Raw genomic sequence first — 24,603 nt, 5'->3', positions numbered from 1 at the left:
TGGAAGAGATATGGTGGAGCTTGTTGTGTTGTCGACGATGTATCATACTTTAATTTACGGTGTAGTGGTCAGTAGGTTTTGGTAGTCCGCAGCTCGTTCCGTCAGTAATTTTGACGTTCTCTTCACCGTCCTGCTTGTACTTCCCATTCACCAGGTCTTCCATGTATGTATACGGACAGTCTGTCGCACCGCCCGCTACAGCACTATAGCCACGATGACCGAACTGGTAGATGTTGTTCTCTACTCCCCAGTTCTGTCGCTTTTCCAGTGCATCGCCTTTGCGTATCTCGCAAGCAAAGATCTCGTCCGCGGTGCCATTGCCTTGCCGGACTATCTCACCCTCCGGATTACAGAACATAGCCTCACCCATGGAGTTGAAAGTGCCATCGCTGCCAGCTAACGCCACGGAACAAGTCCACATAAGGTTACAGAAGGCGTTCGATCGATTCGTGATCTCCCATGAGTTCTTGATGGGACTTGTGTAGCCAGCTGTTCGAAGCATGACTTCGGCTCCTTTGTAGGCACATTCGTGCGCCATTTCTGGGAACTGGCCATCGTGGCATATGATGTGAGCCATTCTGCTATTGTTGGGACCATCGAAGACCGGTAAGCCTCTGTTTCCAGGATACCATGGCTCGACAGGTATCTATCTGAAGTTAGCAAGTAATTGTCAGTGGATCGGAATGAGTCAGACTGCGCACCCAGGGATGCATTTTCCGATAGTAGTTGACGAGCTCGCCCTTATCGTTGATGACTATACCAGTATTCCACGGCAAGCCGAGCTCGTTGTGTTCCATAATACTGAAACAGCCCCAGATCTTGTTGTCGACGCACGCTTTTTGGAACGCCTTGACCTCAGGTCCATCGACTTTGCACATGATGCTTTCATCTGTTGACATGCTAAGCCCGTGTATGCAGTACTCCGGGAAGACGATCATGTCCATCAAAGCATAGCCTTTTCGAGCTTTCTGAACCAATGAGCAGACGTGTTGTACTGCGTCTTTGAGTTGCTGCGGCGTCTGAACCTCGAATAGTTGAGACTGACACAGACCAATCACCATAGACTCACTTGACGACTTGTTCAGCCCGCCGAGTCCAGAACCAGACATGTTGTTGAGTAGCAGAGAAAGTCTAGTTCCAAGAAGTCTTAATCTCTTTGACTGCAGAAGGCATGCGGCCGAAGTGATTACAAGAGTAATGTTTTCACGAAAGTGATGTTCTGCTGCCATGTCTGGTCATCGAGGTGGAGATGTTCGTCCAAGCTGGCTTGGCATGATGCTTGCCCCACATTACTGCTGATAAGCCCGTATGCTGCATTTGGAGCCTAATCAGGAAGGAGAGATGAATGTAACAGCGATGCCAGAAGAATAATCAGACGAAGAAGTACTACCGGTAGCAGATGGTTTGTACACCTCTGCGAAATAGGCTTTTGAGGCCCTGACATGTCCGCAGACCTACAGTAAAAGCGTGACGCCCAGTACTCTGACTGGCGGCATTAGGGCACAGCGGGAGTCGTAGCTTATACGAGCGAGCTGGTGTCTTCGGGCTGTACGGGTCTTGATCGTTGCGCTGCTAGGTATCATGGGCGTTCCAGGTGTGGTGTTGTGAAGCGGCGAGCGAGCACCCAAAGCAACCGTGTACTGCCCGGACTCCTGTACGCCGCGCACACACGAGCTCGAGCATGTCCATGTTGAGTGGCCGATGTCGTGTGAGCGAGCAAACCCTGCCGAGACGTTTCGACAAGCTAGGAAGTCGCAAAGAGTTTTGCAGTTGGTGCAGTCTGTGTAGAGAGCTGGGTGGTGGTTCGTCGCCTTTGGGGGAGGCACCAAAGTACAACTTGTCACATACAGACGTCTCTGCGCTTGCGCGTACCCGTCGACTGACAATCCAGTACGGAACTGGGCTTCTCGATCGTGCTACCCTTGATCTTGGTCGCACGACAGTATGTACGGCACTCTTGGATCATGCAAAGCATTCCGAGAACGTGGTGGAGACCGCAGCGGTCCGTGATATGACAGCGGCCTGTCGTTTCCTGTGCAATACGCCGTGGTGGTACGATTAACAGATGACATGAGTAATGGTATTGGCAAGGAAGTCATGTCTGGGCCATGCTTGCCAATGATCATTGCGATGAGTCCGGGTTCGTGGTCTCGATTTGCACATGGGAGACCAGAACGCGTGCCAGGGGGTCACTGTCGCCGACATGGGTGTTGAGACAGGTAATCTTGCGGACCGGGCACGCTTGGGGGGGGTCAGGTGTGCATGTCCGCTCTTCTGGCATGGTCTGCAGGTCCATGCATCGTTCCTTGTTCTAGTATACGTGCCAGTATGTGTCATAGCAAGCTGTCAAGCGTTATATCGTGTATAGCTGTTTGTGTCAGGTCAGTTTGCGCACAGCACCACGTTCATCCAAGTGATCGGGACATGCACAAATTGCATCCGATCCTTCGACCCGCCAGCGTGGGTAAGCGAGACCCGCAACGGAAGCACGATCAATTCAATCCGTCCTTGGAGTGCATACGACCACCTCAAATGTTCATAGGCCGAGATATCTGCGATGCAATGCAGGCTCCACGGTATCCTCTTGTGCAGAACCTCGAGGTAATTGTATGCGATGTATCATCTCATGCAACGTCTTGAGACGACGTCCACCTCCTCATGCCACGGCTAGACCGCAAGCCACCGATCATTTCTAGTCAAAAGCCGCCTAGATTGGCAGCATTAGCGTCTAGTGCAGGGTTTTCCAAGACCAACCTTGCAGGAAACCCCTCCGGCATGGCTTCCCCTACCCGAGACCTGACGACTTTCTATTGGCTGGCTCACGTTATGGCAAAATCACGGCGCTATCTTGAACCACTCGATAGGTCTTCATCATGCAAACCTGATTGGGCCTGATGGGGTTGCGGACCCAAGAGCTGCAAGCCCAAGTAGATGGCGAGACACACTGAGGAAAATCCGATATTTACTTCCACGACAAGACGTAAACGAGACAGGCATTTTGCATCAAACAAGACACAGAGCTGCCATGGTGGCAAGCTGAGCGAGCGCAACCATGCATGATAGCCATGGCGATCTCGTGAAAGTGCCAAATCGATCGGTAGGCTAGGGACAAGGGTAGTCGGAACATCTCAAAAGTATATACAGTATCCCTCCCATGTGCGTTCCATGGTCTCGCCACCATGCATCTGTTTCCAGCAGCCGGCAGCATGGCGTTCGGCGGGGCAATGGGACAAGCTCCGCTATGAGTGGTCGCCTCTACGAATCAAGGTAGCCACACTGTCATGTCCGTCTTTGCAGGCACGCGGTACAATAGATTGCCATGCTCACTTTCACATAGCTAGCATAGATGGTCCGTTCCACATAACACAAAGGACGACAAGCGTAGCGAAGACCAGGCATTTGCTGTCGATTCCTTGCCACGACGACGCCACTGGCAGGCCGAGCACGGATTGCGATACGGTACAGGCAGTCCGTCACGAACGGTGGTTCCAAACTCAAAAGAGGCTATTTGAGCTTCAACGCCGTCCGTGTCGATGTGGTTGTACATTTAGGTTCTTGGCTTCTTGGGCGCTCCACCTTATCATTCTCTACCTCGTCTTTTGCTATCCACAAACATCGTCCTCACATCTGATCTCTGCACGGCATCCAGCGCCATCGTCTACGGGCATCTGGACTTCTGGATTCTCCAGCACCATGCCTTATCCTCTCACTTATCGTCGACCTGCCTATGTGGACTCCGACAATGGCTCTCGCGACTCGCTCAGCGGCGACGAGAAGCAGAAGTCTATCGATGAGTCGATATCGTCCGGCAGCTCATGCATGAGCGCTGGTATCCCGGAAGCACTTTCGTTCGATCGCATTATCTCTGGCGGTGTTTGCCCAGTATGTGTCGTGTATTGCGAGTGTGTCGCCAAGTACTGACCATATCACAGCCATGCACCGTGCGCGACTTCATGAACTACCTGAAGTACATCGAACACTCGGCCGAGAACCTGCAATTCTTCCTCTGGTATCGTGCTTACTGCGCCAAATGGGACGCACTTCCGCAGAGCGAGCGAGCTTTGGCACCTATCTGGACCGCTGAGCAAGCAGAAGCCGAGCTGGCTGGCAATACTGCTCACAGCCAGCCAAAGCAAGTCAACGCCCACGTCGCCGCTGCTCTGAAGGACACGGACTTTGCGGATGGTGCGCCTAAAGTTACCAACGACAGAGCAGATCCGTTCGATACACCTGAGCACTCTTCCGTGGACGAGAAGCGTGGACCAATGTCTGACTACGGTTCTTCCTATGCCGATGAGAAGACCTTGGCGAGTAGCTATGTTGCTCAGTCGGTTGCCAGTCAGGCATTCGATGAGGCCGGCATGAAGTGGAAGCCTTGTAAGTACCACCTCGCCCTAGCCAAGTCACATCGCTAACATTTAAGCAGTCACGATGCAACCCTACCGCGACGAAATGAGCCGTGTCATCAGCGTCTACATCGCCGAAGGTAGCTCACGAGAACTCAACCTCTCTGCTCGTGAGCGTCGCGCTCTCCTGCACGCCCTCCAGAACACTACTCACCCCACCGCCTTCCGCTTCATCATGACTAGTGTCGAGTACACGCTCCGCAAGCAATCTCACCCCAACTTCATCCGCTGGACCATCTGCAACGGCAACCGTCCTCGTGTCTTCTTCGCTCGCGGCCTCGGCATCTTCGGTATCATCACCGGCCTCCTCGTCGACCTTTTACTCACACTCAGTCATGCCAGCCGACCATGGCGTCTCATCGCCTTCCCTGCGTGGTTCATCGGTATCGCCACTCTCATTGCCGCATGGAAGGGCATGTGTGTCGTGCTTCACGGTCTCCACCACCGCCATCTTCGACCATGGGAGCTCTTCGCCGATGAGCCAGAGGATGCTATCAACGAGAAGCTCGTCTCGCAAGAGAGCCTCACATCTGGGTCTTCCAACAGTTTTGAGGATGAACCATGGGTCCCACGATACAAGAAACGCAACATCCTCCGCAAAATCCTCGACCGCCAGATCTGGATCGAGGAGCCCGCGCTCAGACAGATCCAGGATACGATTTTCTTGCAGGCACTCTTGGCCAGCTTCGTCCTTTCTTGCGTCTTCGTGGGCATTTTCTGCGCCGTGCCGAGGGGCAAGTTCTACTAGTGATGCAGTCAGTGCGTACGGATGGCGACCAAACAGCAGATCTTTAGCCGGAGATGAGGCACTGTACTTGTGCGGAGCCATGGAATGTTCTCGATGGCGTTAGCGAGGCGAGTCAAGAGGCGTTTCTGGCTGTGGGCATGCAGTATTTGATACCAAATGGGGCCATCTTTAGTGTCTGCGAGAAAAGCAGTGCAGGCGGAGTATATGTGATAGACCTTGTACCAACGCAATGGTTTCGGCTTCTCCCAATGAGCAGGATCTCGATGTACGATTCATTTATGGAGTTTCGAGTTCATGTTTTCAAGTCTGCTCTGACGACGCCATATTCTACATTCATCCTCTCGGCCAAATATAGAAATATAGTGCCATTATGTGCAGGGTCCACCAATACGTGGAGGGGCTGTGTGAAGATGCTTGACCAAGCTAGGAACGAGAAGGAAGGACGACATCGTGCACCATGGACTGTAGCATAGTTGGCGTCACCGCTGTTTCATGTTGATATTTGGTATTACATTACAGGTGATGCTGTATTCAATGCCTTCGTCCAAGCGGTAAGGCCGTGTGCAATCTCTTATTTCCACTTTCCCTCGCGCGAAGCTCTCTGCTGAAGCTTGTAGAGCTGTTTTTTGAACTTTCTACTTCACTACCATAACACTAGGCGTAGCAGCGACAATGGCAACAGCAAACGGCGATGTACCTGCCCAGTCACTGTTCGCGCCATCCCTGATCTCTCCCGCTGTCGTCTCTGCCCTACCCGAAGGATACACAATCCGGCCATTACAACGAGGAGATTTCGATCAAGGGTTTCTCGATGTGCTGAGGGTGTTGACACATGTGGGTGATGTGAGCAAAGAGGAGTTTGAGAAGCGATGGGATGAGATGAAGGCGGGTGCTGGTGGATATCATATCCTGGTCATATTAGACGAGAAAGAGAAGATCGTGGGAACTGGCGCTTTGATTGTGGAGAGGAAGTTGTATGTCATATGCATTTTGTGCTAGATAGTATGCGATGGCGATGATCGAGTGGAGAGCTGACTGTGATCTGACTACAGTATACACCACCTAGGCCTTGTCGGCCATATCGAAGACATTGCGGTAGCGAAGGACCAGCAAGGCAAGAAGCTAGGTCTGAGGATTATCCAGGCATTGGACTATGTGGCAGAGGGTACAGGTTGCTACAAGACGATTCTGGACTGCTCGGAGGCGAACGAGGGTTTCTACGTGAAGTGTGGATTCAAGAGGGCTGGTCTAGAGATGGCGCATTATTATGGTTCGTAGACTTGAGTGATGAGCATGACGCATGTGGGTCCGCCAGCGATAGCTCAGAGGGTGTTCAAGGCCACCACTCAAAGAGGTGTTCAAGGCCATCAAGTAGATGCAGATGGCCTGCCTCGACGTTTCAAAGAGCGGTATTGCTGTGGTCTGGCATGTCGATAAGGGTTTCGAGGTCATTAGGGCGGCTTCAGATATCGAGCAATAGCAGATCAAGCATATAGATGTTCTGTTCTACAACAACAGGACTGCCACAACATCGAAAGGACTTGTCAGTGGCATTGAAAACGTGCCTTCCTGTTCCCACTAGCGCCAAGCCACATTTTCACTACTCGTCAAGAACTTCTTTCCGTCTCGTCTTTCGCTTGTGTTCGCGTCACATAAAGGTTCAAGAAGTCCAGCACGAGAAAAGCGGTCGGATGTTATTAGAAGACATCTAACAGGAGTACAAAGCGCGCATTTGTGAATTGATCAGTGTATACATGATAATGAATCGGAACTGAAGGGCTGGCACTCACACGCCCAGCATATCAGTACACTGGGATCCTCGCCACGGAAGCACCCCAAATGACATGGCCAACGACCATAACGAGGACCCGGTCGCAAATGACCCTGTTTCTACACCACAACCTCCTCACAAATCCCAAGCCATTGATCGGACTACAACACAACCAGACTTACGACTACCGGACGAGTTATGGATGACCATACTGGAAATCCCTTGCTCCTTCCCGCCCGAGATCTTCGAGCAAGTCATGCTCAACCTGATCAAGAACCCAAACATAACCTCAAGCCATCTGTTCCGCGCAGACATCTTCTACGATAGTGGCGAAAGTGGCTCGCATGATGGCAAACCTCTGTATGGTGAGCTGTTGCGGCACTTGAAAGTAGAGTACCGCCCCCTTATAGCACATTTGCCAGGGTACGACCTTCGAAGGACGATGGTGCGGCAGCTTATACCACGGAATCCCCAGCTCGACAAGGCTTTGGTACAGACTTGTCATCTCTTCCAGCGATGGGACGGTGATGAGGAGGTGAACGTGGTACTCTATATCCCGCACGCACAGACAGAGAATGAGATGCCCTTCTATCACCCAGCAGTATCTCGAGTAGCCTTCTTCCACCGCTGGAACCACGCTGCCGTCGAGAAGAAAGCCGCTGTTTCCAACGGCGATGACACACCCGCTCCTCCAGCACCAGGAGCCCTATCCCTCTCCTACGCCCTCTTCCCCAACACATCTCTCACCCCCAAGCTCCAACGCACAGCCCTCCGCCTCCTCCAGACCATACACAAACACGGCCAAGGCCAACAAGCCGGCTACAAAAAACGAGTCCATCTCGACCGAATCGTTCCACAGAAACGGTATCAGGATACGTATACCCGGCTGAAAACCAAGTATGGACGTCTGTTAGCAGAGCAATGGGTCGAGGTCACGGATCCCGGTAAGCATGTCTTTGAGGACATCGGGATTGCGGCGTTCTTGGTGGAACTGTGGAGGAACATGCATTGTCCTCCTCGTTCGCAGGAGGGTAATGATGACAGCGACGAAGTGGATAGGCATGAAGAGGCTGATCAGGAGGGTGTAAAGCCGCAGTTTCCCGGTTTCGTCGATATAGGCTGTGGCAACGGCCTCTTAACCTTCATCCTCCTATCCGAAGGCTACAAAGGCTGGGGCTTCGATGCTCGAGAGCGGAAAACATGGTCGATCTTTCCCAAGGCCATTCAAGAGCATCTGAAGCAGCAACTTCTTGTCCCGCGACTATTGCTCGACCACCACGCGAACAACAGCAATGGCAATAGCACCAACCCAAACTCATCAGCCATCGATATCACATCAAGCTGGCACGACGGTACATTCCCACCAGAAACCTTCATCATCTCAAACCACGCCGACGAGCTAACAGCCTGGACACCACTCCTCGCCTACCTGAACAAGTCCTCCTTCATAGCAATACCATGCTGCAGCCACGACCTCTCCGGAGCAAGATTCCGAGCACCATCATCGACCAAGTCTCTTGCCAAGGAGAAGAACATCTCGACGACCCCAGCAGTGCAAGGGGAAGCCTTACCAGACACACGACTACCACAACAGCAGCAGAAACTACAGAATGAACATAGCCGTGTCGATACTGCTCTACCCACGAAATCAGGAACAGCGGAAACCGGCTCCCTATCCCGCACACCAGCCCAGAAGAAAATGCCCTCAGCTTATTCAAGCCTTTGCTCTTACGTGGGTAGTCTGGCAGAGGAGACGGGATTCCGGCCTCAGACGGAGGTGCTAAGAATACCTAGTACGCGAAATCTATGTATTGTTGGTCGATATTATCGTGCACCAGAGGCAAGAGGTCACGACAGAGGAAACAGGACTGGGTTTTTGAATGAGGAGGGCGAGGGTGAGGGTGATCATGATGTGAACAGGCGAAAGGTAGTGGTCAAGGATCTCGTGGAGAGGGAACTGAGCAGGAGTCTGAACACCGTGAGCGAGGACTGGATCCGGCGAGCTGAAGGGTTAGCGAAGAAACCAGGGAGTGGCCACTAACATGACATCGAACCCCTGTGGTACCGCCAGTTGAAAGTGTAATGCTGTGCCGTACTGTGTTAGGGTTGCTCTGTACGTACGTACATACCTATGCAAAGAAGCAGCAGCAGGACAACCGATCGCTAAGCTATGCCGGGTACAGCAAAATTCGAAACCCGCTTGGAATATGAATGCCGCTCGCAAAATGGTCATACTCGCTCGCTCGCTCGCAGACAAGCAGGATGCAACGCAACGCAATGCTGCTCAAACTGAAGATCGTAGGTCTCATACGTCGTAACAGTCATCGTTAGAAAGCTTCGATCTTTCCGTCTTCGTCATGTCTCTCGTTTCTCATCACAACAAGTCGCGATAGGGTTATGCGTCCAGCCGTCTACTTACCACGCTGGCGAGCACGGCATCACAGCACATCCCCCCAACTTTCACTCTCCCTCAACCTCTCCTTCGCCTTCTCCCTCCACAGATCACCCGGTTGCCGCTGATCGGAAGCGCCGCGAACATCAGCACAACTGCCCCCGAAAGGACTACCGAATGGACTGCGTGGCGGAGGACCCGGAGGAGGTGGCGGTAGCGGATACCCGTGCTCAGACTGCTAGTCCGAGTAGTATCCGCTCCGTCCACCTTCACGACCTTTCCGGTCTTCGTTGTTGCGACGGGTGTAAGGTTCTTCGTCGCGGGTGGGGCGGTGGGTGTCTTTGCGTCTGTGGTCGCGGTATTCATGTCAGCTATACGAACAGACCTTGTGTGAATCGTCAACAAAAGACAAAGGTGCAAGCGTGCCAACGCGAATCAAGCCAAAAGTAGCTGTATCGCACGCCTTCGACTCATCATCAATCATTCTCACCTCAGCGTATCATCCACAGCACCACCACGCGTTTGCGCACTCAGCGGCCGCCGCGGATCAACAGCCATCATACCACCGCCAGGCCCTCTCCGCTCCGCATCGTTCGCAGACTTGAAAGAAGATGGTACATACCGTTCCCTAGCTTCATAAGCATTAGCACCCAACGCACCAACAACAGCACCCAATCCAATCCCCAATGGCCCCTTGGCCAACTCACCCCCCGCTAGTCCTCCTGCGAGAGCTCCTACGGCGCTGTAGCCCAGACCACGCTGGGAAGGGTCGAAGTGTTCCCGGAGATTCTGCTGGAGTTGCTGGGACTTACCTTGGCGTCCGCCCTGGGATTTCGAGCGCTGACTGGGATCTTCTTGGCGGCGGCGGTCGTGATCACGAGGGCGTTTGTCCCGGTTGCGGGGTGGGGAGTAGCTGGCGGAATCGTGCGAGCTTTCTTCTCCTTCTTCATGTCTACGATGGGAGTCACGACGGGAGGGAGGGGAGTGGGAGTTTCCGTGGCCGTCATACCCGTTGTTACGATCGCCTTCGCGACGGTTCATGTAGCGCGGGTCGTGTGGGGTGTCGTACTCTGGTGGGTAGAAGCTTGATTGGCCACTATAGTCTGCGCCGGCTCCGTTTGCGGCTGCGGTGGCGCCATCTTGGGCGTAAGCGTTCTGCTGGTAGCGGTCTGGTGGAGGTGCGACAGGATGCATGACGCGATTCGTTTCGTTAGGCTGGACTGAGCCGCTGTATGTGGATTGTGGTGCAGGTGAGAAGGTCTGAGTTGGTGCTTGTCGATCGTTCGAGCCATAGATGTGGGCGTATGGGACATAGCCTCCAGAGAATTGTGACCGGTCAGTATTTGCGTGTTGTGGCTGCGGAGACAATTGAGGAGGAGACCTGGTTTCACTTGGAGAGTACGGTGCTTCCTGAGCAGCTGCCGCGCCAGCAGCAGCGCCCATCGCAGCCGCGCTTGCCATACCAGGGTGATGGGATCTCGCCGTAGGACCAAAGTCGCGTTCAGGATACGGCGCAGCACCGTACCCATTGCCCCTTCGATTACCCTGCCGGTCGTCGCGTGGTGACTCAGCATACCCACGATCCTCGTCCTCAAGACTGCGCCTGGTCCTCCTTGAGCTACTATGATTCCGTCTCCTCCTCCTATCATCGCCTGTATAAGAATCCTCCTCGTCCTCCATCCCATCATACGAACTCCGCTCCTGCCGTCTCTGCGCTCGATGTCTCCTTCCACCGCCACTACCACCACCCCCACTCGACCTATACCCGGAATCCATCTCAGCGTCCGGCGGCGGGCCTCGTGTCGCTTCACCAGTGCTATGGCGTCGACTACGACCACTACTCTTTCCTTCGCTGGTACTCGGTCGACTATTGCCACTACCAGCTGCAGTCGCACTCCCACTTCCCGCAGCTACAGTCCGGCCGTCCTTGGTCTTGTAGAAGCCGCCGGGGACTCGCTCGAACCAGGAGTCGGGAATTTTGTCGGCACCATACATGATGCTGCGCAAGATTAGCTTCTCCATGCCGCCGACAAGGCTGGTGGCTTGGCGAGCCTGGGCAGCAGGATTGGGTGAATTCGGTTAGGGTGGAGCAATTTATTTAGATGCTTGCAGCAGTGCAGGCGATGGAGGGGGTTAATTAATGTTTAGCGCGGGGTTGATGGTATGACGTAAGGGTGTTATGCTTTATGTTGTGTTCTGTGGTGTTGTGAATGTGCTTTCGATCATTCTTCTTGTACGAACAGGCGGCAGAGAGACTCGTTGACATGAGGATTCATGCTCGGTGATGCTTCTAATGTGTTCGAGAACAAGCCGGAGTCGAAATGCAATGCAAAGCGAAAGGTCGGGCTCGTGATTGGGCTTCGTTGCAAGGATGTATCTGCTCAATGTCGCGTGGGTCGCCTTGCCTTCGCTACAGGGATAGGCGTCGAATCGATGGTTTGTCGCGGATGCGAAAGAGTTGAATGTATCGCGAGCAACTCACGAATTGTGTCTGACAAAGTCGAAGCCTAGACGAAAAGGAAAGCCCAACACAATCAGCAAAGCCGTCACTCATCTAAGACACCCTCTCAAGGTCATGCGTGCTCACCGTTATCACTGGTAACAAAGTCCATAGGCTGATCAGAAAATGAATGCAAGAAAATGATTCGCAGGTCAAGGTTCAATCACTATCTAATATGTAGCTCAGGCAGTGCAGTGTAGTGCAATTCTTCTGTAATGCTGAAACGATTGCTTAGTTCATGGGAAGCGTCATCTGACAGGGAGAAAGACTTACGGCAGTGTGTCAATGGCACTCGTGTTCTGCGCTTACTGGTCGGAGCAACGTTGAAGTGTGCGCCTGACATTTCTGTTCGATCGTCCGTGTATGGACGTTGACGGATGACGAAAGCGCACAGCCAGCAAGCGCGAGAGGGTGGTGACTGACCAGTAGTATTCGATGTTGGTGCGCTTGACAGATTCTAGACTGTTGTCGTTGGAAGCCGCAGAAGCTCGGCTAGCGGACGAGCCGTGTGTGCCTTCCTAGTACGACGTTGCAAGGCTGGAGACGACGGTCGCTATGTTTTTGACTGAGACATCGAGTAATTCTCAAGGGTCATGTTTGCTCAGCAAAAGTTGTGCCGAGTACAAAGTGGAGGGCTGAGGATACCCGATTTCATGCCCACTTACTGACTGATTCGAGGCAGGACATTCATCGCCGTGCTGGCCATGACAATCAGACTGATCCCTACCCACCTCATAGAACTATCACGTTCGGGCCTAGGGATGAGATAAGGGGGCTAGAGGATTACTGCGACCAACCTTTTGGGCGTAGTCGTCCCTCCCGGGGCAGAATGTCGATAATCCTACACGCCGTCTTCACACAGCTACTCGAATACAACGTCGCCTTCTGAACAAAGGCATTCCGTTGTCGGCTGGAATTGCTCTCGCAGGCAAGGGTACTAAGAGAAAAGCATTCCAAGGGATCCGCTGGCGACGAATGTGCGTACTCAATTGACTCCCGAACGAAGCAGGTAGGACGATGCTGTGGCCGGATAGACAGTGGCGTGATCAATGGCGAGAACCAGTCACGTATTTAGACTAGACCGGGCCCCAATTTGCCATTGGTGCATTGGTGCCCTTTCACAGTCAGGCCAATGTGGGTCTTCATCTCGAGGCTCACTGCTGCAGATTTCATGGGATCCTGAGCCTTCAGATGTTCCGAGGAGCATTGACTGGATGGAGTCTCAAAGTAGGTAGACGGCGCTGAAGCAACCTCTCAGACATTTGTTCTACCGACTTGGACGGTGGGTCGATGCTATCTGACAAGGCTTCGCTTGGCCAAGCACCCGTCCTGTACACTTCTGCTCCAGCAGGACTGCTAGGTGGGTCTCGTAGACTTGGCCGCGTGGCCTTATTGATTACTGCTGGTGAGATGGCTCCAGGTCGAGTCAGGATCCAGGAACGGTGAAGAGAGGAAGATGAGAAGCCACGCGTTACTGTTCTTCCTCCTGACTCGGGCGCATCTCGGGTGGATGTTCACAGCGGCTTGGCAGAGGCGGGGCTGAGTTGTTTGATCGTCAAGAGTTGTCGAGGACAAGCACGAGACGAACCTCACCATGGGACCACAATCATCCTAATCCAAGGTGCAATACAGCAGTCGACCATACAGAGGATGGGAAATCATGTACAATGAGTAGCGGGCACAATGATACATTTACTGCTGCTCGCATTCGTGGAACGGAGCTCCAAAGGCAACAGGCGCCCGAGTGACGCGTTGCCATCGAAGTCGTCATCATCACTCTCACAACGTGCTCGTGGAAGCTCTAGTCAGTACGGTAGGCATCAACATAACCTTCTGTTTTCCTCCTCACCCTCTCTTTCATCTACCATCCATCAACAAAGATGAGGTTCTCACATATTTTGCCACTTGCGGCATTGAGCACCGCCTTCGTGCTACCTTCCGAGGAGGTACTCGCCGAGATCTCCATCGAGAAAAACCACCGCCAGAGCGGGTGGCAACAGGAGGTTGCGGAGACCAAGAAGCAGATCGTCGACAGCTTCGACGAGGTTGCGGAGGAGGCCAAGAACGCATGGAACAAGGTCACCTCGACCTCCAAGAGCGTTCTTGACGAGGCATTCGAGCAGGGTACAAAGGCTTTATACGCCGCTGAGAACAGCTTCGAGGATGCTTCGGCTCAGATCGACGCATGGCTTCGTACTGAGGGCGACGACTTCTACGACTCATTCGATGATGAAAAGCCACCACCACACGGCCCTCACCCTGGCCCACCACCACCTCCACCACCTCCACCACACCCACCACATGATGGTCCTCCCGACCACGAAAAGCCACCACATCACGGCCCGCCAGACCATGATCACCCACCCCATCACGGCCCTCCGCATCGCCGCGGCCCACCAAACGAGACTGTCTACGAGCTGATCAGCTCAAGCAAGTACACAACCAAGCTGGCCAAGCTGATCAACAAATACGATGACTTGGTCGAGACCTTGAACAGCACAAAAGCCAACTACACCATCTTTGCTCCCACCGACAAGGCCTTCGAGAAGATCCCTGACCACGCTCCCGAGCCCAGCAAGGAACAGCTCAAGGCTATCCTCTCCTACCACGTAGTTGACGGTCTCTACCCCGCCGCACGTGTCCTCGTAACACACACCGCCCCAACTCTCCTGGAAGGCAAGCACCTCTCCAAGGAGAAGAAGCCGCAGCGCGTGGCCTTCAAGATAACCCTCCGCGGCCTAACCGTCAACTTCTACTCCCGCATCATCGCCGTCAACATCTTCGGCACCAACGGCGTGATCCATGGCGTCGACAGCCTCATCATCCCCCCACCAAACGTCATCAAGATCGTCGACCTTCTGCCCACCGAATTTAGCACACTCGAGCTCGGCCTCGGCAAGACCGGCCTCCTCGAGAAGCTGAACACCACGCACCATGCAGGCGGCACACTCTTCGCCCCCTCGAACTTTGCGTTCCAGAAGCTCGGGCCGAAGATCAACGCTTTCCTCTTCTCGTCTTACGGACAGAAGTACCTGAAGGCGTTGCTGGAGTACCATGTCGTTCCCGACCATACTCTGTACAGCGATGCTTACTACCACGATCACTCGGAGAAGAGCGACAATGATATCCCCAAGGGCCTATATCATGTTGATCTGCCTACTCTGCTCGAGGACAAGAAGTTGGCTGTGGATGTTGCCCGATATGGTGGCTTCATCACTATCAAGATCAACGCCTTCTCGCGCGTTTCCGTCCAGGATGGTATCGCGGAGGATGGTGTGATACAGGTGGTCAGTGATGTCATCATCCCGCCTAAGAAGCTTGAGGGCGCGAAGGTTGAGTATTGGACTGGTGAGGATCTGACCATTGAGGGGTTGAAGGAGAGGTTGGAGCCATATGTGGCTAAGGGTGATTTGTAGATGCTACGTAAAAGCTATCGGGAGGCAGACTCCACTCTAGTGTCACTGCAAGAGATTGTGTAGGTGTATTTATGTATGAATGACAGATGGAGAAGCAGATGTACGATACTTCGAATCCACCTCATTACATCCCAGGTAGGACAACGTCCTGTCTCTGCGACTTCCCTCAGTGCTCGACGATGTCGTCTCTGTCGTTTTCGCCTCCATATCACGTTGACTAGGAGTGCAGTCTAGCAGTTCGCAAGTATAGTATCTATCATAGACGCCGCACAGTGACCAACTCCATCCTTGCTCGTATCCTGTTCAGGGGCTTATAGCTTCGCGTTCGCGGATTGACATCCTCCTTCAATCCCACGCCTTCTACCGGGCCTCTTCGAATCTTCCAACATCTCTTCATCGATATGAATCTGGCACGCCACTCGTGACGGTGCGTAGAGTAACAGCAGGGGTCATGGTCGGATTCAGACATCAAAAATGCGTCGTTCACGGCCGTGTCGCCGTCGTTTCATCAGATGGCAGACCTATACCGAACGCCACCCGGGGATCTACAAGACGACATGGAAGATAAGGCGGAAAATGATGCAGCTACCATATGGTATTCAGGAAATCTTGCGTCAGGATACGATCAGTCGGGTGATATTCGGCACGTCATGTTCTGTAGAATATATTATGTTTAACTCGTAGGGTCTTCTTGAAAGCGTGCTCCGTCCCGCGTGGGTAAGTGACAATCGTTTCGATCTGTTCAATTACTGGCGAAACTAATAAATCATAGCACAATTGGCTAGCGCGTGAGACTTTTAAATCGTCTCTGCTTCACGGAAGTGAGCGTTGGAAATGTTATCTCAAGGTTGAGAGTTCGAGCCTCTCCGCGGGAGATCACACATTGCTACGGAAGGGTTAAAGCCTTCTTCGAGGAGCGTCTTCTTTTTGGCATCGCAAAGTGCCATTCGCTTTAGAGCATGCATGTCCTGTGGGCGGGAGTGCATGGAGTACTTTTTGTCTACGGTTCGATCTCAACAGTACTACAAATGCCAAGGTAACAGACTCCGAAGAAATGACCATCAAAAGAACTGGAAGTTTACATCAGGCTTGGGAAGAGTGGTGTACTATCCTGCGACCGCGCGACCCATGGCTAAGCAGCTCCTATTCCAAAAAAGTGCTACTAGAAGTGCTCCAACTCCGCCAACCTCACAGTCAAATACTGCCTCGCAAAAGCAAAATTCATCAATAGCCAGATCATCCAGTTCCTCACAAACGCCAGAATGGGCGAGGTGATCGCGGCACTGGACGTGATGTTATGCGTCATCTTCACCACTCCCTGTGCCTCAGGCCTGCGTTCCTTGTGATATCGATCGAGAGATGCCGGATCCGTCTTGCCATCTCGAATGGCCTCCGACAAGATCTGACCAAGTCGATAGCCATCCTGGATTCCAGTATTCATGCCCTGCCCACCAGCCGGAGAGTGCACATGTGCGGCGTCTCCTGCTAAGAAGACACGACCCTTGCGGTATCCAGCAGCAAGTCGATGATGGATATGGAAGCGACTATACCACGTTAAATCCTTCACCTCGATGCCCGGAATCGTTCTCTCATCCACCAATTTCTGGTAGAAAGCCGCATCTTGCACTTTCGGAGCTTCGGCGACTGTAGCCACGATCCGCCAGATATCGTTCGGTTCTGGGATTAGGAGTACGAAGCCCGAAGTATGAAGGTAGAGGTGCAACGCTTCGTTGAGGCCTCCAAGAGAGGAGAGATGCATGTCCGCCGTCACAAACGACTCCTTGTACTCGCCGCCCTTGAATTCGATCCCAAGGGCTTCGCGGATGGTACTATGCAGCCCGTCCGCCGCCACGACGTAAGCCGCCTCGATCGTCGCCTTCGTATCTTGCAGCCCAACTTCTAACTTCACTTTGTCACCAGAGTCGACCACATCTGCAACCTTCGCCCCTCTGAACACGCTCCCACCTAGTGCCTCCACTCGCGCCTGCAACAACTCCTCGGTCTTGACCTGCGGAATCGTAACGAAGTAATTATACTTTCCCGGCACTTCCTTGAAACTCAAATTGGCCAGGACCGAGTTCCCAGACCTGATGAACCATTGATCGGCTTGCTTCCCTGCCGCCTGGATCTCGTCGACCAGGCTGAGATCTTCCATGACTTCTAACGTGCGAGAGTGGATGACCGTAGCGCGAGAGGCTGGGTTCGGGGCGGGAGCAGCATCGAGGACGATGGTCTTTACTCCGGACTGGAGGAGGGTGATGGCCGTTGTTAGGCCGGCAGGGCCACCACCCACTATTGCTACGTCCACGTTTGAGGGGATGTGGGTTGTTGCCATTGTTGTCTAAGGTTTGTATGGAGCTTTTCGTTTTAATGTGGTTTCGTAGGGACCTGTCTGACAATCGTCAAGCTGGTATGGGTAGATTGTGTGATCTTTTGTTGCTTTGGAGTGAAGAGGTGGGCGAAATGATACTGAGCTGCCTATATACCATCCACATCACAATCTACTACAGCTGAACCGCACTGCCTCACCATCTCATTCAAATATCAGTCTACACGCACACACGGACGCCACCAACACAGCGAGAATGCATCTTCGTCCGAAAAGCAACCCGTCAACCGCTTGCGTGGTACGTCGTAGACAAGATTGCGTCTTCACCGGTCGGTGTATCGGCCCCATGCGTGCACATTGCACAGGCTGCGCGCAGGCAACCCACGTTGTAAGGATAAAGTAAAGCCATTGGAAGCTCAAAGAGATGAGCGCCAAGAGTACGTAGCTGTGTATTCGGAAGCGGCGTGCAGTTCATGTGGTTGTCTTTCGTGTGGCAAGGCGATCGGTCATCGGTGTTCGGGCTGACTAAAGACCGGATTCGCATTGGGCGTTCGTCGCAGCCCGTGTAGTAACTCTAGGCTGCAGAAGAAGGCCTGACTTATCGAACTCTTCGGGGCCGAAACTTGGCGCTGCTTGCCTCTCCGTGCTAGACTTGGTGTGTTGTCCAGATATTGTCCAACCAACAACCTGCGAGGTCAGGTTCGCGGTCATGGTAATGGTATCGGATTGTCGAACGTGTATCTTGCTAATGGAGCATACTTTTCAACGTGCCTCGCGGAGGCTTCGCATTGCTAGATGGGTTCCGGTCATCGCCACTTCACGCACATCCTCTCAACAATAAACCTGAATCCCCCATCGCCGCCACCATGGCCATGTCGCCCCCCACCTTCCTGCCCTTCAACACATAAAACCATAGAACCCATCTCACTCTCCGCCCACTCCGGCGTGTGAAGCCCCAAGAACAATCTCCCGTTATACTGTGGCAACGCCAGCATCTCCGCGACAGCCGTTTTCGCAGCATTAAGATTTGTGAATACGCCCACGATTCGATGGTATGGGGCTCGGTGCGGGAGATTACCGTTTTCGTGGATGGAGAGGATATACGCTTTGCCGTTGCTGGAGCTAAGACGGGCATCGATGAGATGTAATGTCCAGCGCACGGGATAGAACAGGATCCAGAGAAGTGAGAGAAGGAGCTGATGTAGTGCCCGCACTACGAGCCATGGGGGTGAGAGTTGGGCTTGATCTTGCGCGTGCTGGGTTAGGAGTTGAGCTCGGAGGTCGCGGGTGAGGTCTTGGTTATCCATCCAGTCGGCGATGTCGTTGTGACTATTGTTCGGATCCGTGCCAGAGTCGTCTTCGTAATAATCTTCATAGTAGGAAAGATCCTCTGAGTAGGCCATGCTGGTCGTCTTTATGTTTATCGTGATAGATGCTGGTGACACGCAGAAGTGTCTGAGTCAAGCTTGTCCCAGATCTGTGAGTCTCATGCTGTATCCTAGGCTTGCTGCCCATGCACGCACGCACGCAGCCGTTGACTAAGACACACAAGCGGATCTTGTGTTTGCTAAGCGCATATGCTGGTACAAGGCTGATGCTGACGATGATCACGTGGTAGTAATCACCATGAGACATCCGCTCACGTGCCATCGTCTTCCACTTCCTCCATCATGACACCTCTTGCGCCTGCCGTTGAGGCTTCTGCCTCTACAGTATCTAGCTCAGCCATCTCTCTCTCAAACCTCCTCGCCTCTTCTTCGAGCTGATCGACATTTGCGCCCTGCATTCTGACATCTTCCGCCGCCTCATCGAGCTGCACTTCCTTCTCCACCTCTTCCTCCACTTTCTTCACATCGGCGTACCCACTCTTCTCCAACCTATCCGCCTCCTCTGGCTCCAACAGTCGCCCCTGCCCTTTTATCCGGTTCTTCTGCTGTGAGACTACAGACGGCGTGAATTTGACAGCTTCCTTCTTCAGGTCGCGGATTTGGGGTGCCGCGCCGTATGTGAGTTGTGGAGGTGGGATGTTAGGTTTGGAGGGCAAAGCGTGAGGTCTTCTTTGGCCGTCTACACCGATCTGAAGGTCTCGATTCGATTGGCGCGGTATGGGTGGCGGTGTGTCGCGAGGCATGGGGATGCTTCGTACTTCCGGGTCGGTATCGCTTCCATTGTCATTTTCGTCGTCTCGTCTTCGCTTGCCGAGATGTTGAGGTTGGCGCGAAGGCTGCTGTTGTTGCCTTCGCTCTCGTTGCTCCTGTCGTACGTCTTTGCGCTCGCTAAACCTCTTGCTGTCGTCTTTTACTCCAAGCGCTTCTCGTGCCCGCTTCACGCCCTTCAGATCTCGCTCAAGTTGTGCCAAGTTCTCCTTGTCTTTCGGTCGTAGAGTTCCGGCTGCCTCAAGCTCCTTCAGCTCATCAACCTGCCGCTGTGATCGATCTGGGTTGCGCTTGGCGAGCTTCTCGTTCTTTTGCGACTGTTGCTGTTTGCGAGACTTGTTGATTTCTTTCTGCTTGTCTGCCTTGCGTTGAGCCGCAGCTGGGTTGATCGACCGTTCCTTCGCCATTGAATTGGTAGCGGTCCAGCAGATGTGAGCGTGTGATTGAGAAGTCGGGAATCCATCTAAGGAAGATCATCAAAATCATGTGCTTGGTCGAGCTTGGCTCAATGTGGCAGTTGCGAGTCATGCGCCCATGCCCCCATGCACCCCCACGAACTCAAAGTGCCGGATGACGCATCGTACCTCAGTCTCTCCCCTTCCATCACACCTCTCCTTAGGCGACCATGTCAGCCGCAGGCTGTAGAACCACCATTGGGGTTTCCTCGCCCAGCAGCCTACAGCGATATGGCACTGTCGAGAGAAGAAGCAATCGCTCACTCCATCCAACATAGCCTCCTCGAACGGAACGAGAAGCCCGGTCTCCTAGGTAAAATACCAGCTGCCTTCAACACGACCACATTGACCTTTGATTGCATCTCTCCTGACCTGTTCAGGTCGCTCAGACAGGTATGGCAAGTTTCGGAGAAGTCGTACGCGGGGAGCTTCACTGCAGACGACAGCCTGGTGGCAATGGGCGACATTGGCTTCAGCGGCTCCACTTTCTTCCACACAAAGGACGGCAAGTATCTGGTGAAAAGTGTGCCGCGCCAGTTTGAGCACAGCTTTTTCAAGGACGATTTGCTAGAGAAGTATGTAGATTATATGTTCAATAATGCGACCAGCCTTCTGATCAGGATCACCGACTTTCTCGAACATTCACAGCATAGTCTTGGCAGTGTCATAGGCACGGCGCCGAGTCATCATCTTGTTATGGAAAACATCATGTTTGGGAAGGAGGAGGGCGAGAAGAGTGGGAAATGGAAGAATTGGGATCTGAAGCCTATGTCGTGAGTATGTTCTGGTAGCAAAATGACATCTGCTGATTTGCTCAGGTACTTCTTCCCCGAACGAGATATAGCTGGTGGAGCGTTGACCAATGATGAGACGAAGGAGAAGCTCGCTGATGAGTTCAAGGACAAGCTGGTCCTCACTCTCGACCAAGCAGAGGACTTCAAGGCTCAATTGGCCAAGGACACGAAATTGTTGAGTGATTGCGATGCTGTAGACTACTCCCTGTTCCTCGTCCGCATCCCGCTGGTCTCCATTAAGGCCAATGCTTCATCCGACGGCAATGGAACCGATGGCAACCTCACTATACAACAGCCAGACGGCCTATCGCCACCACATGCCGGTCCCTTCATACCACCATCGCCACCCAGCTGGCGCACCGGCATCCCCTCTTCAGACGGAAAATATGCATATCGTGCTGCGATCCTCGACTTCTTCTGGTCCAAGCATAAAGTGTACGCTAAGGCGATGACGGGATTGATTTCCGCATACAATGTCGTTGACAAGCAGGGGCACATGAGTATCACTACTACGGCACCTGAGTATCGAGAGCGGTTTCTCAAGATGTGCTGGGATATGATTGAAGTGAGGGAGGGGTAAGCGTGTTAGGAAGAAACGCAACTCACTCCAATATCAAGGTTCCGACGTGCATGACTGATGAGCAAACGCCGACAATGAGGCACTATATGAGTCTTGCTCTTCCCTCGGACATCTTCTTGAATTTCGACGCTTCAACACCGACGAAGGAGCTAAAGAGGTTTGTAGAGGAACAACTTAACAACACAACCGTCCCTCCGGTACGCGACAATCACAAGGAAGCACGTCTTCACAATCCTTCATGTTCAGTCTTCTATGCTCCAACATGGCACCATCATCTGCCAAGACTGCGAGTATTCCCTCGAAACCACCAAGCACAAGCAAGCAATGCGGGTCGTCACAAATCGTGGCCACCGACAACGTGACGATGAAGAGGGTACTCCACTGTGACGACAAAGAACTCTCGAACCTCAAGGCGGAGGTCAGGCGTAAGATGACCATGATCAAAGTGAACGGCCAGCCGATCATTAGACAGCTGCCTGCGGACTTCGACGCCAATGGCAAGATTCGTGCTAAAATGTGGGAGGCGATCTTAAATACTGGAATTCAATTCGGGAATCTGTTGGCTGGCCAGAGATATAAGCCGGGTATGAAGCCGAAGGATTTCGAGAAGCAGGTCGACTTGGTCAAGAAGAAGATTGAGAGGGATTTGGTCAACGAGGCTAGAAGGACTCTGAAGCGGAAGGGCGAACTCGGTGCTGATGCCGGTGGTCGGCCTGGTCGTGGTGGCAAGAACGTAAGAAAGTCAATTGCACGAAGCGACGGGGATGCGTCTATGGCGGACGCAACTGACATGGTCACTGACAGCCATGGTAACGAGCACAGTGACGAAAACAAGGGCGAAGAAGAAGATGAGGAGGAAGATGGTGATCACAAGCGGTTCTCCGTGCCAAGGTCTGATAGGCAGCTGAGGAAGCGGAAGGTAAGCTCGAGCATCGAGGCGGAGTATTTGGACGGTGACTATGAGCCGGTACACGCAAAGGAAGCAAGCAATGAGCAACTTACGCCCACAAACGCTGGAGGGCGGATGCGGAAACGCATGGCAGGCCTGGTGTTTGAGGCGGGAACATCGAGTGACGGAAAAGACCATATCTCTGACGGTGAGAACATTACTCCTATACCTAGGAAACCATCGGTACGAGTGGGAGCCGGGCTCGTAGAGGTTGGCATGTCGAATGGCTGGGTACCCAGCACGAGAAACCGGCAGATATTTGAAGCCGGAAGTGAGTTCTCAGGTAAAGGTCCGATCGACGTGCAATCGCCTGGTACGAGGCTTGGCAGGTATGAATCAAATGGCAGGACCTCACGGTGGCTGTCACAGGACGGCAACAAAGAAGAGAATGTCATGCAGAGCGTCGAGGCAGTTCCTTGCTCAACTGGAATCGAGACACTGCGCCCACCCAGCGCGCAGAATGTGGACAGTGTCGGTAGCCACACTACTCGGACCAAGCAAAGCAACAAGCTCGAGCGTCGCGCGAAGCGTGCGAGACCGAATCCCACGAGCGCGCTTGAGTTGGAATTCCCAGGCACAAACACCGTCTCAACCGTGAATCTCTCGAGCAACCTCTTCAGCAAGACTCCGGCTACCACTGTCCAAAGTGACGGTGAAAACGAGAGCGACGACGAGAGCGGCAAAGGCCAGGGTCCTGCTTCGCGTCCTAGGCTCATCCGACGTACTGTGATGGGAAAGCCGTTTGGTGCGACATCCTTCATCGAGGACGGTGGTTTGGCTCAACCGCCGGCCTTGAAAGCGCTTCTCTCTGACTCAATGATTTCTCAGAGCAAAGCGCTCGTGACAAGCCCACACCGTGCACCTGCCATTACGATCCCGCTGGCGAACGACCACCCAGCAAAGTCAAGCTCGGAGGATCATTCAAGGCGGTCCAGTACGGACAAGTACGCCTACAATGGTGAACGGGACGGCCAGGGAATGCTTACTCCAGACACACCTCGGTCCATGATCGTAACCGAGCCCTACAGTCCATTTCAGCAGCAAGCCGACGACCAGACCGCCACTTTCACAGCGACAGGCATTGACCAGAGCAGTGTGAGCGCTGTCAAAGTTGCAGAAACCACTGATACGGCCAGAGACGTCCCAGTGCCAACAATGAACGGCGAGGCTGTAGCAGAAACTAACACCGACATCACGATAGCTACTCAAGCGACCAGAGACGTCGAGACGAACGATCCGCCGAGCCTTAAAACAGCAGAACAGGACAACGATACATCAGCCTCCACGCACACGCCACTCACTTTACTCAGACAGTCAAACAAAGACATAGTCCAATCCACCGAGCTACGTGAACCGCCACTAACCGCAATGCTATCATCGCAGCCAGAGGATACCACTTCAAGAGTCCCAGCGAATCGCTCCACAGTCTTCATCTCTGACATTGACAAGTGCTGGCTTCACGACGAGATCGCTAGAAAGACGGCCGTAGAGAGGCACCGTCGCGAGCATGCCGAAGCTGAGGCTGCGAGATTCAAGACAGATGATGAGAGACTCAAAGCGCGGAAGAAAAAGCTGAGAGACGATAACGAGACACTCAAAGCAGAGAATGAGATCCTCCGAGTGGACGACCAGAGATCTAGGACGGAGGGCAATAGACTGAAAGTCGAGAACGAAAAGTTCTACCAACAGACTAAGACCGCGGAGAAAGCCAAGCGGGAGGCAGAAGACAAGAGTGACTGGCAGGCGATCGAGCATCGGGAGCTGAAGGACAGGTTGCAGGAAGCTGTGGCGGAGAAAGAGGGACTGAGAGCGGTAGCGAGGAGGACAGAAGCAGAGTGTGCTAAGGTCAAAGCTCAATGTCAGAGGGCGGAAGACTCCAGAGCGTATCTTCTGAATGATATGAAGGAAGAGGCTGCTAGGAAAAGGGAGACATATGCGGCTAGGTTTAAAGAGAGGCTTACCAATGGTCATTATGATAGGTTGCGAGAGAGCAGGAAGCGTGAAGCTCAGGAGAAGAAGGAGAGGGAAGGCTTGCGTGGTTAGGGAATTGGGTGATGGTGTCATGCTTGGGCGTTATGTGGGCGGATTGGGCCAAGCAGGGCAGCGA

At 53.3% G+C, this 24,603-nt stretch overlaps 11 protein-coding genes and 1 non-coding gene across 12 annotated transcripts; 7 read left to right on the top strand and 5 right to left on the bottom strand.

Moving 5' to 3' along the window:
- Positions 1 to 49: 49 nt before the first annotated feature.
- Positions 50 to 1,109, bottom strand: LTS14_007640 (uncharacterized protein; the record flags this gene model as incomplete). The annotated part of the gene is made up of 2 exons (XM_064840330.1): positions 50 to 646; positions 702 to 1,109. 2 exons carry the CDS (start codon positions 1,107 to 1,109, stop codon positions 50 to 52), a joined length of 1,005 nt encoding a protein of 334 aa, XP_064692210.1.
- Positions 1,110 to 3,693: 2,584 nt separating this feature from the next.
- LTS14_007639 (uncharacterized protein) lies at positions 3,694 to 5,154 on the top strand (the record flags this gene model as incomplete). Its single annotated transcript, XM_064840329.1, has 3 exons — positions 3,694 to 3,882; positions 3,933 to 4,377; positions 4,427 to 5,154. 3 exons carry the CDS (start codon positions 3,694 to 3,696, stop codon positions 5,152 to 5,154), a joined length of 1,362 nt encoding a protein of 453 aa, XP_064692209.1.
- Positions 5,155 to 5,826: 672 nt separating this feature from the next.
- On the top strand, positions 5,827 to 6,432 carry GNA1 (Glucosamine-phosphate N-acetyltransferase-like protein; the record flags this gene model as incomplete). Its single annotated transcript, XM_064840328.1, has 2 exons — positions 5,827 to 6,128; positions 6,207 to 6,432. The coding sequence occupies 2 exons, from the start codon at positions 5,827 to 5,829 to the stop codon at positions 6,430 to 6,432; spliced, it is 528 nt and encodes a 175-aa protein (XP_064692208.1).
- Positions 6,433 to 6,998: 566 nt separating this feature from the next.
- Positions 6,999 to 8,966, top strand: TRM44 (tRNA(Ser) Um(44) 2'-O-methyltransferase; the record flags this gene model as incomplete). Its single annotated transcript, XM_064840327.1, has 2 exons — positions 6,999 to 7,290; positions 7,348 to 8,966. The coding sequence occupies 2 exons, from the start codon at positions 6,999 to 7,001 to the stop codon at positions 8,964 to 8,966; spliced, it is 1,911 nt and encodes a 636-aa protein (XP_064692207.1).
- A 589-nt stretch (positions 8,967 to 9,555) lies between these two features.
- Positions 9,556 to 11,312, bottom strand: LTS14_007636 (uncharacterized protein; the record flags this gene model as incomplete). Its single annotated transcript, XM_064840326.1, has 2 exons — positions 9,556 to 9,664; positions 9,808 to 11,312. The coding sequence occupies 2 exons, from the start codon at positions 11,310 to 11,312 to the stop codon at positions 9,556 to 9,558; spliced, it is 1,614 nt and encodes a 537-aa protein (XP_064692206.1).
- Positions 11,313 to 13,697: 2,385 nt separating this feature from the next.
- Positions 13,698 to 15,233, top strand: LTS14_007635 (uncharacterized protein; the record flags this gene model as incomplete). Its single annotated transcript, XM_064840325.1, has 1 exon — positions 13,698 to 15,233. One exon carries the CDS (start codon positions 13,698 to 13,700, stop codon positions 15,231 to 15,233), a length of 1,536 nt encoding a protein of 511 aa, XP_064692205.1.
- Positions 15,234 to 15,999: 766 nt separating this feature from the next.
- Positions 16,000 to 16,110, top strand: LTS14_007634. The gene has a single exon. It is a non-coding gene; the product is annotated as a tRNA-Lys (tRNA).
- A 285-nt stretch (positions 16,111 to 16,395) lies between these two features.
- Positions 16,396 to 17,568, bottom strand: LTS14_007633 (uncharacterized protein; the record flags this gene model as incomplete). Its single annotated transcript, XM_064840324.1, has 1 exon — positions 16,396 to 17,568. One exon carries the CDS (start codon positions 17,566 to 17,568, stop codon positions 16,396 to 16,398), a length of 1,173 nt encoding a protein of 390 aa, XP_064692204.1.
- Positions 17,569 to 18,368: 800 nt separating this feature from the next.
- On the bottom strand, positions 18,369 to 18,965 carry LTS14_007632 (uncharacterized protein; the record flags this gene model as incomplete). Its single annotated transcript, XM_064840323.1, has 1 exon — positions 18,369 to 18,965. One exon carries the CDS (start codon positions 18,963 to 18,965, stop codon positions 18,369 to 18,371), a length of 597 nt encoding a protein of 198 aa, XP_064692203.1.
- Positions 18,966 to 19,201: 236 nt separating this feature from the next.
- Positions 19,202 to 20,125, bottom strand: LTS14_007631 (uncharacterized protein; the record flags this gene model as incomplete). Its single annotated transcript, XM_064840322.1, has 1 exon — positions 19,202 to 20,125. One exon carries the CDS (start codon positions 20,123 to 20,125, stop codon positions 19,202 to 19,204), a length of 924 nt encoding a protein of 307 aa, XP_064692202.1.
- Positions 20,126 to 20,404: 279 nt separating this feature from the next.
- On the top strand, positions 20,405 to 21,547 carry LTS14_007630 (uncharacterized protein; the record flags this gene model as incomplete). Its single annotated transcript, XM_064840321.1, has 2 exons — positions 20,405 to 20,946; positions 20,992 to 21,547. 2 exons carry the CDS (start codon positions 20,405 to 20,407, stop codon positions 21,545 to 21,547), a joined length of 1,098 nt encoding a protein of 365 aa, XP_064692201.1.
- Positions 21,548 to 21,809: 262 nt separating this feature from the next.
- On the top strand, positions 21,810 to 24,539 carry LTS14_007629 (uncharacterized protein; the record flags this gene model as incomplete). The annotated part of the gene is made up of 1 exon (XM_064840320.1): positions 21,810 to 24,539. The coding sequence occupies one exon, from the start codon at positions 21,810 to 21,812 to the stop codon at positions 24,537 to 24,539; it is 2,730 nt and encodes a 909-aa protein (XP_064692200.1).
- Positions 24,540 to 24,603: the final 64 nt, after the last annotated feature.

Source organism: Recurvomyces mirabilis (genome assembly GCF_035927965.1).
Source record: "Recurvomyces mirabilis strain CCFEE 5264 chromosome Unknown scaffold_21, whole genome shotgun sequence".
In the NCBI taxonomy this organism is placed as follows: Eukaryota; Fungi; Ascomycota; class Dothideomycetes; order Mycosphaerellales; family Teratosphaeriaceae; genus Recurvomyces; species Recurvomyces mirabilis.
This window is presented reverse-complemented; position numbering and strand designations above follow the sequence as displayed.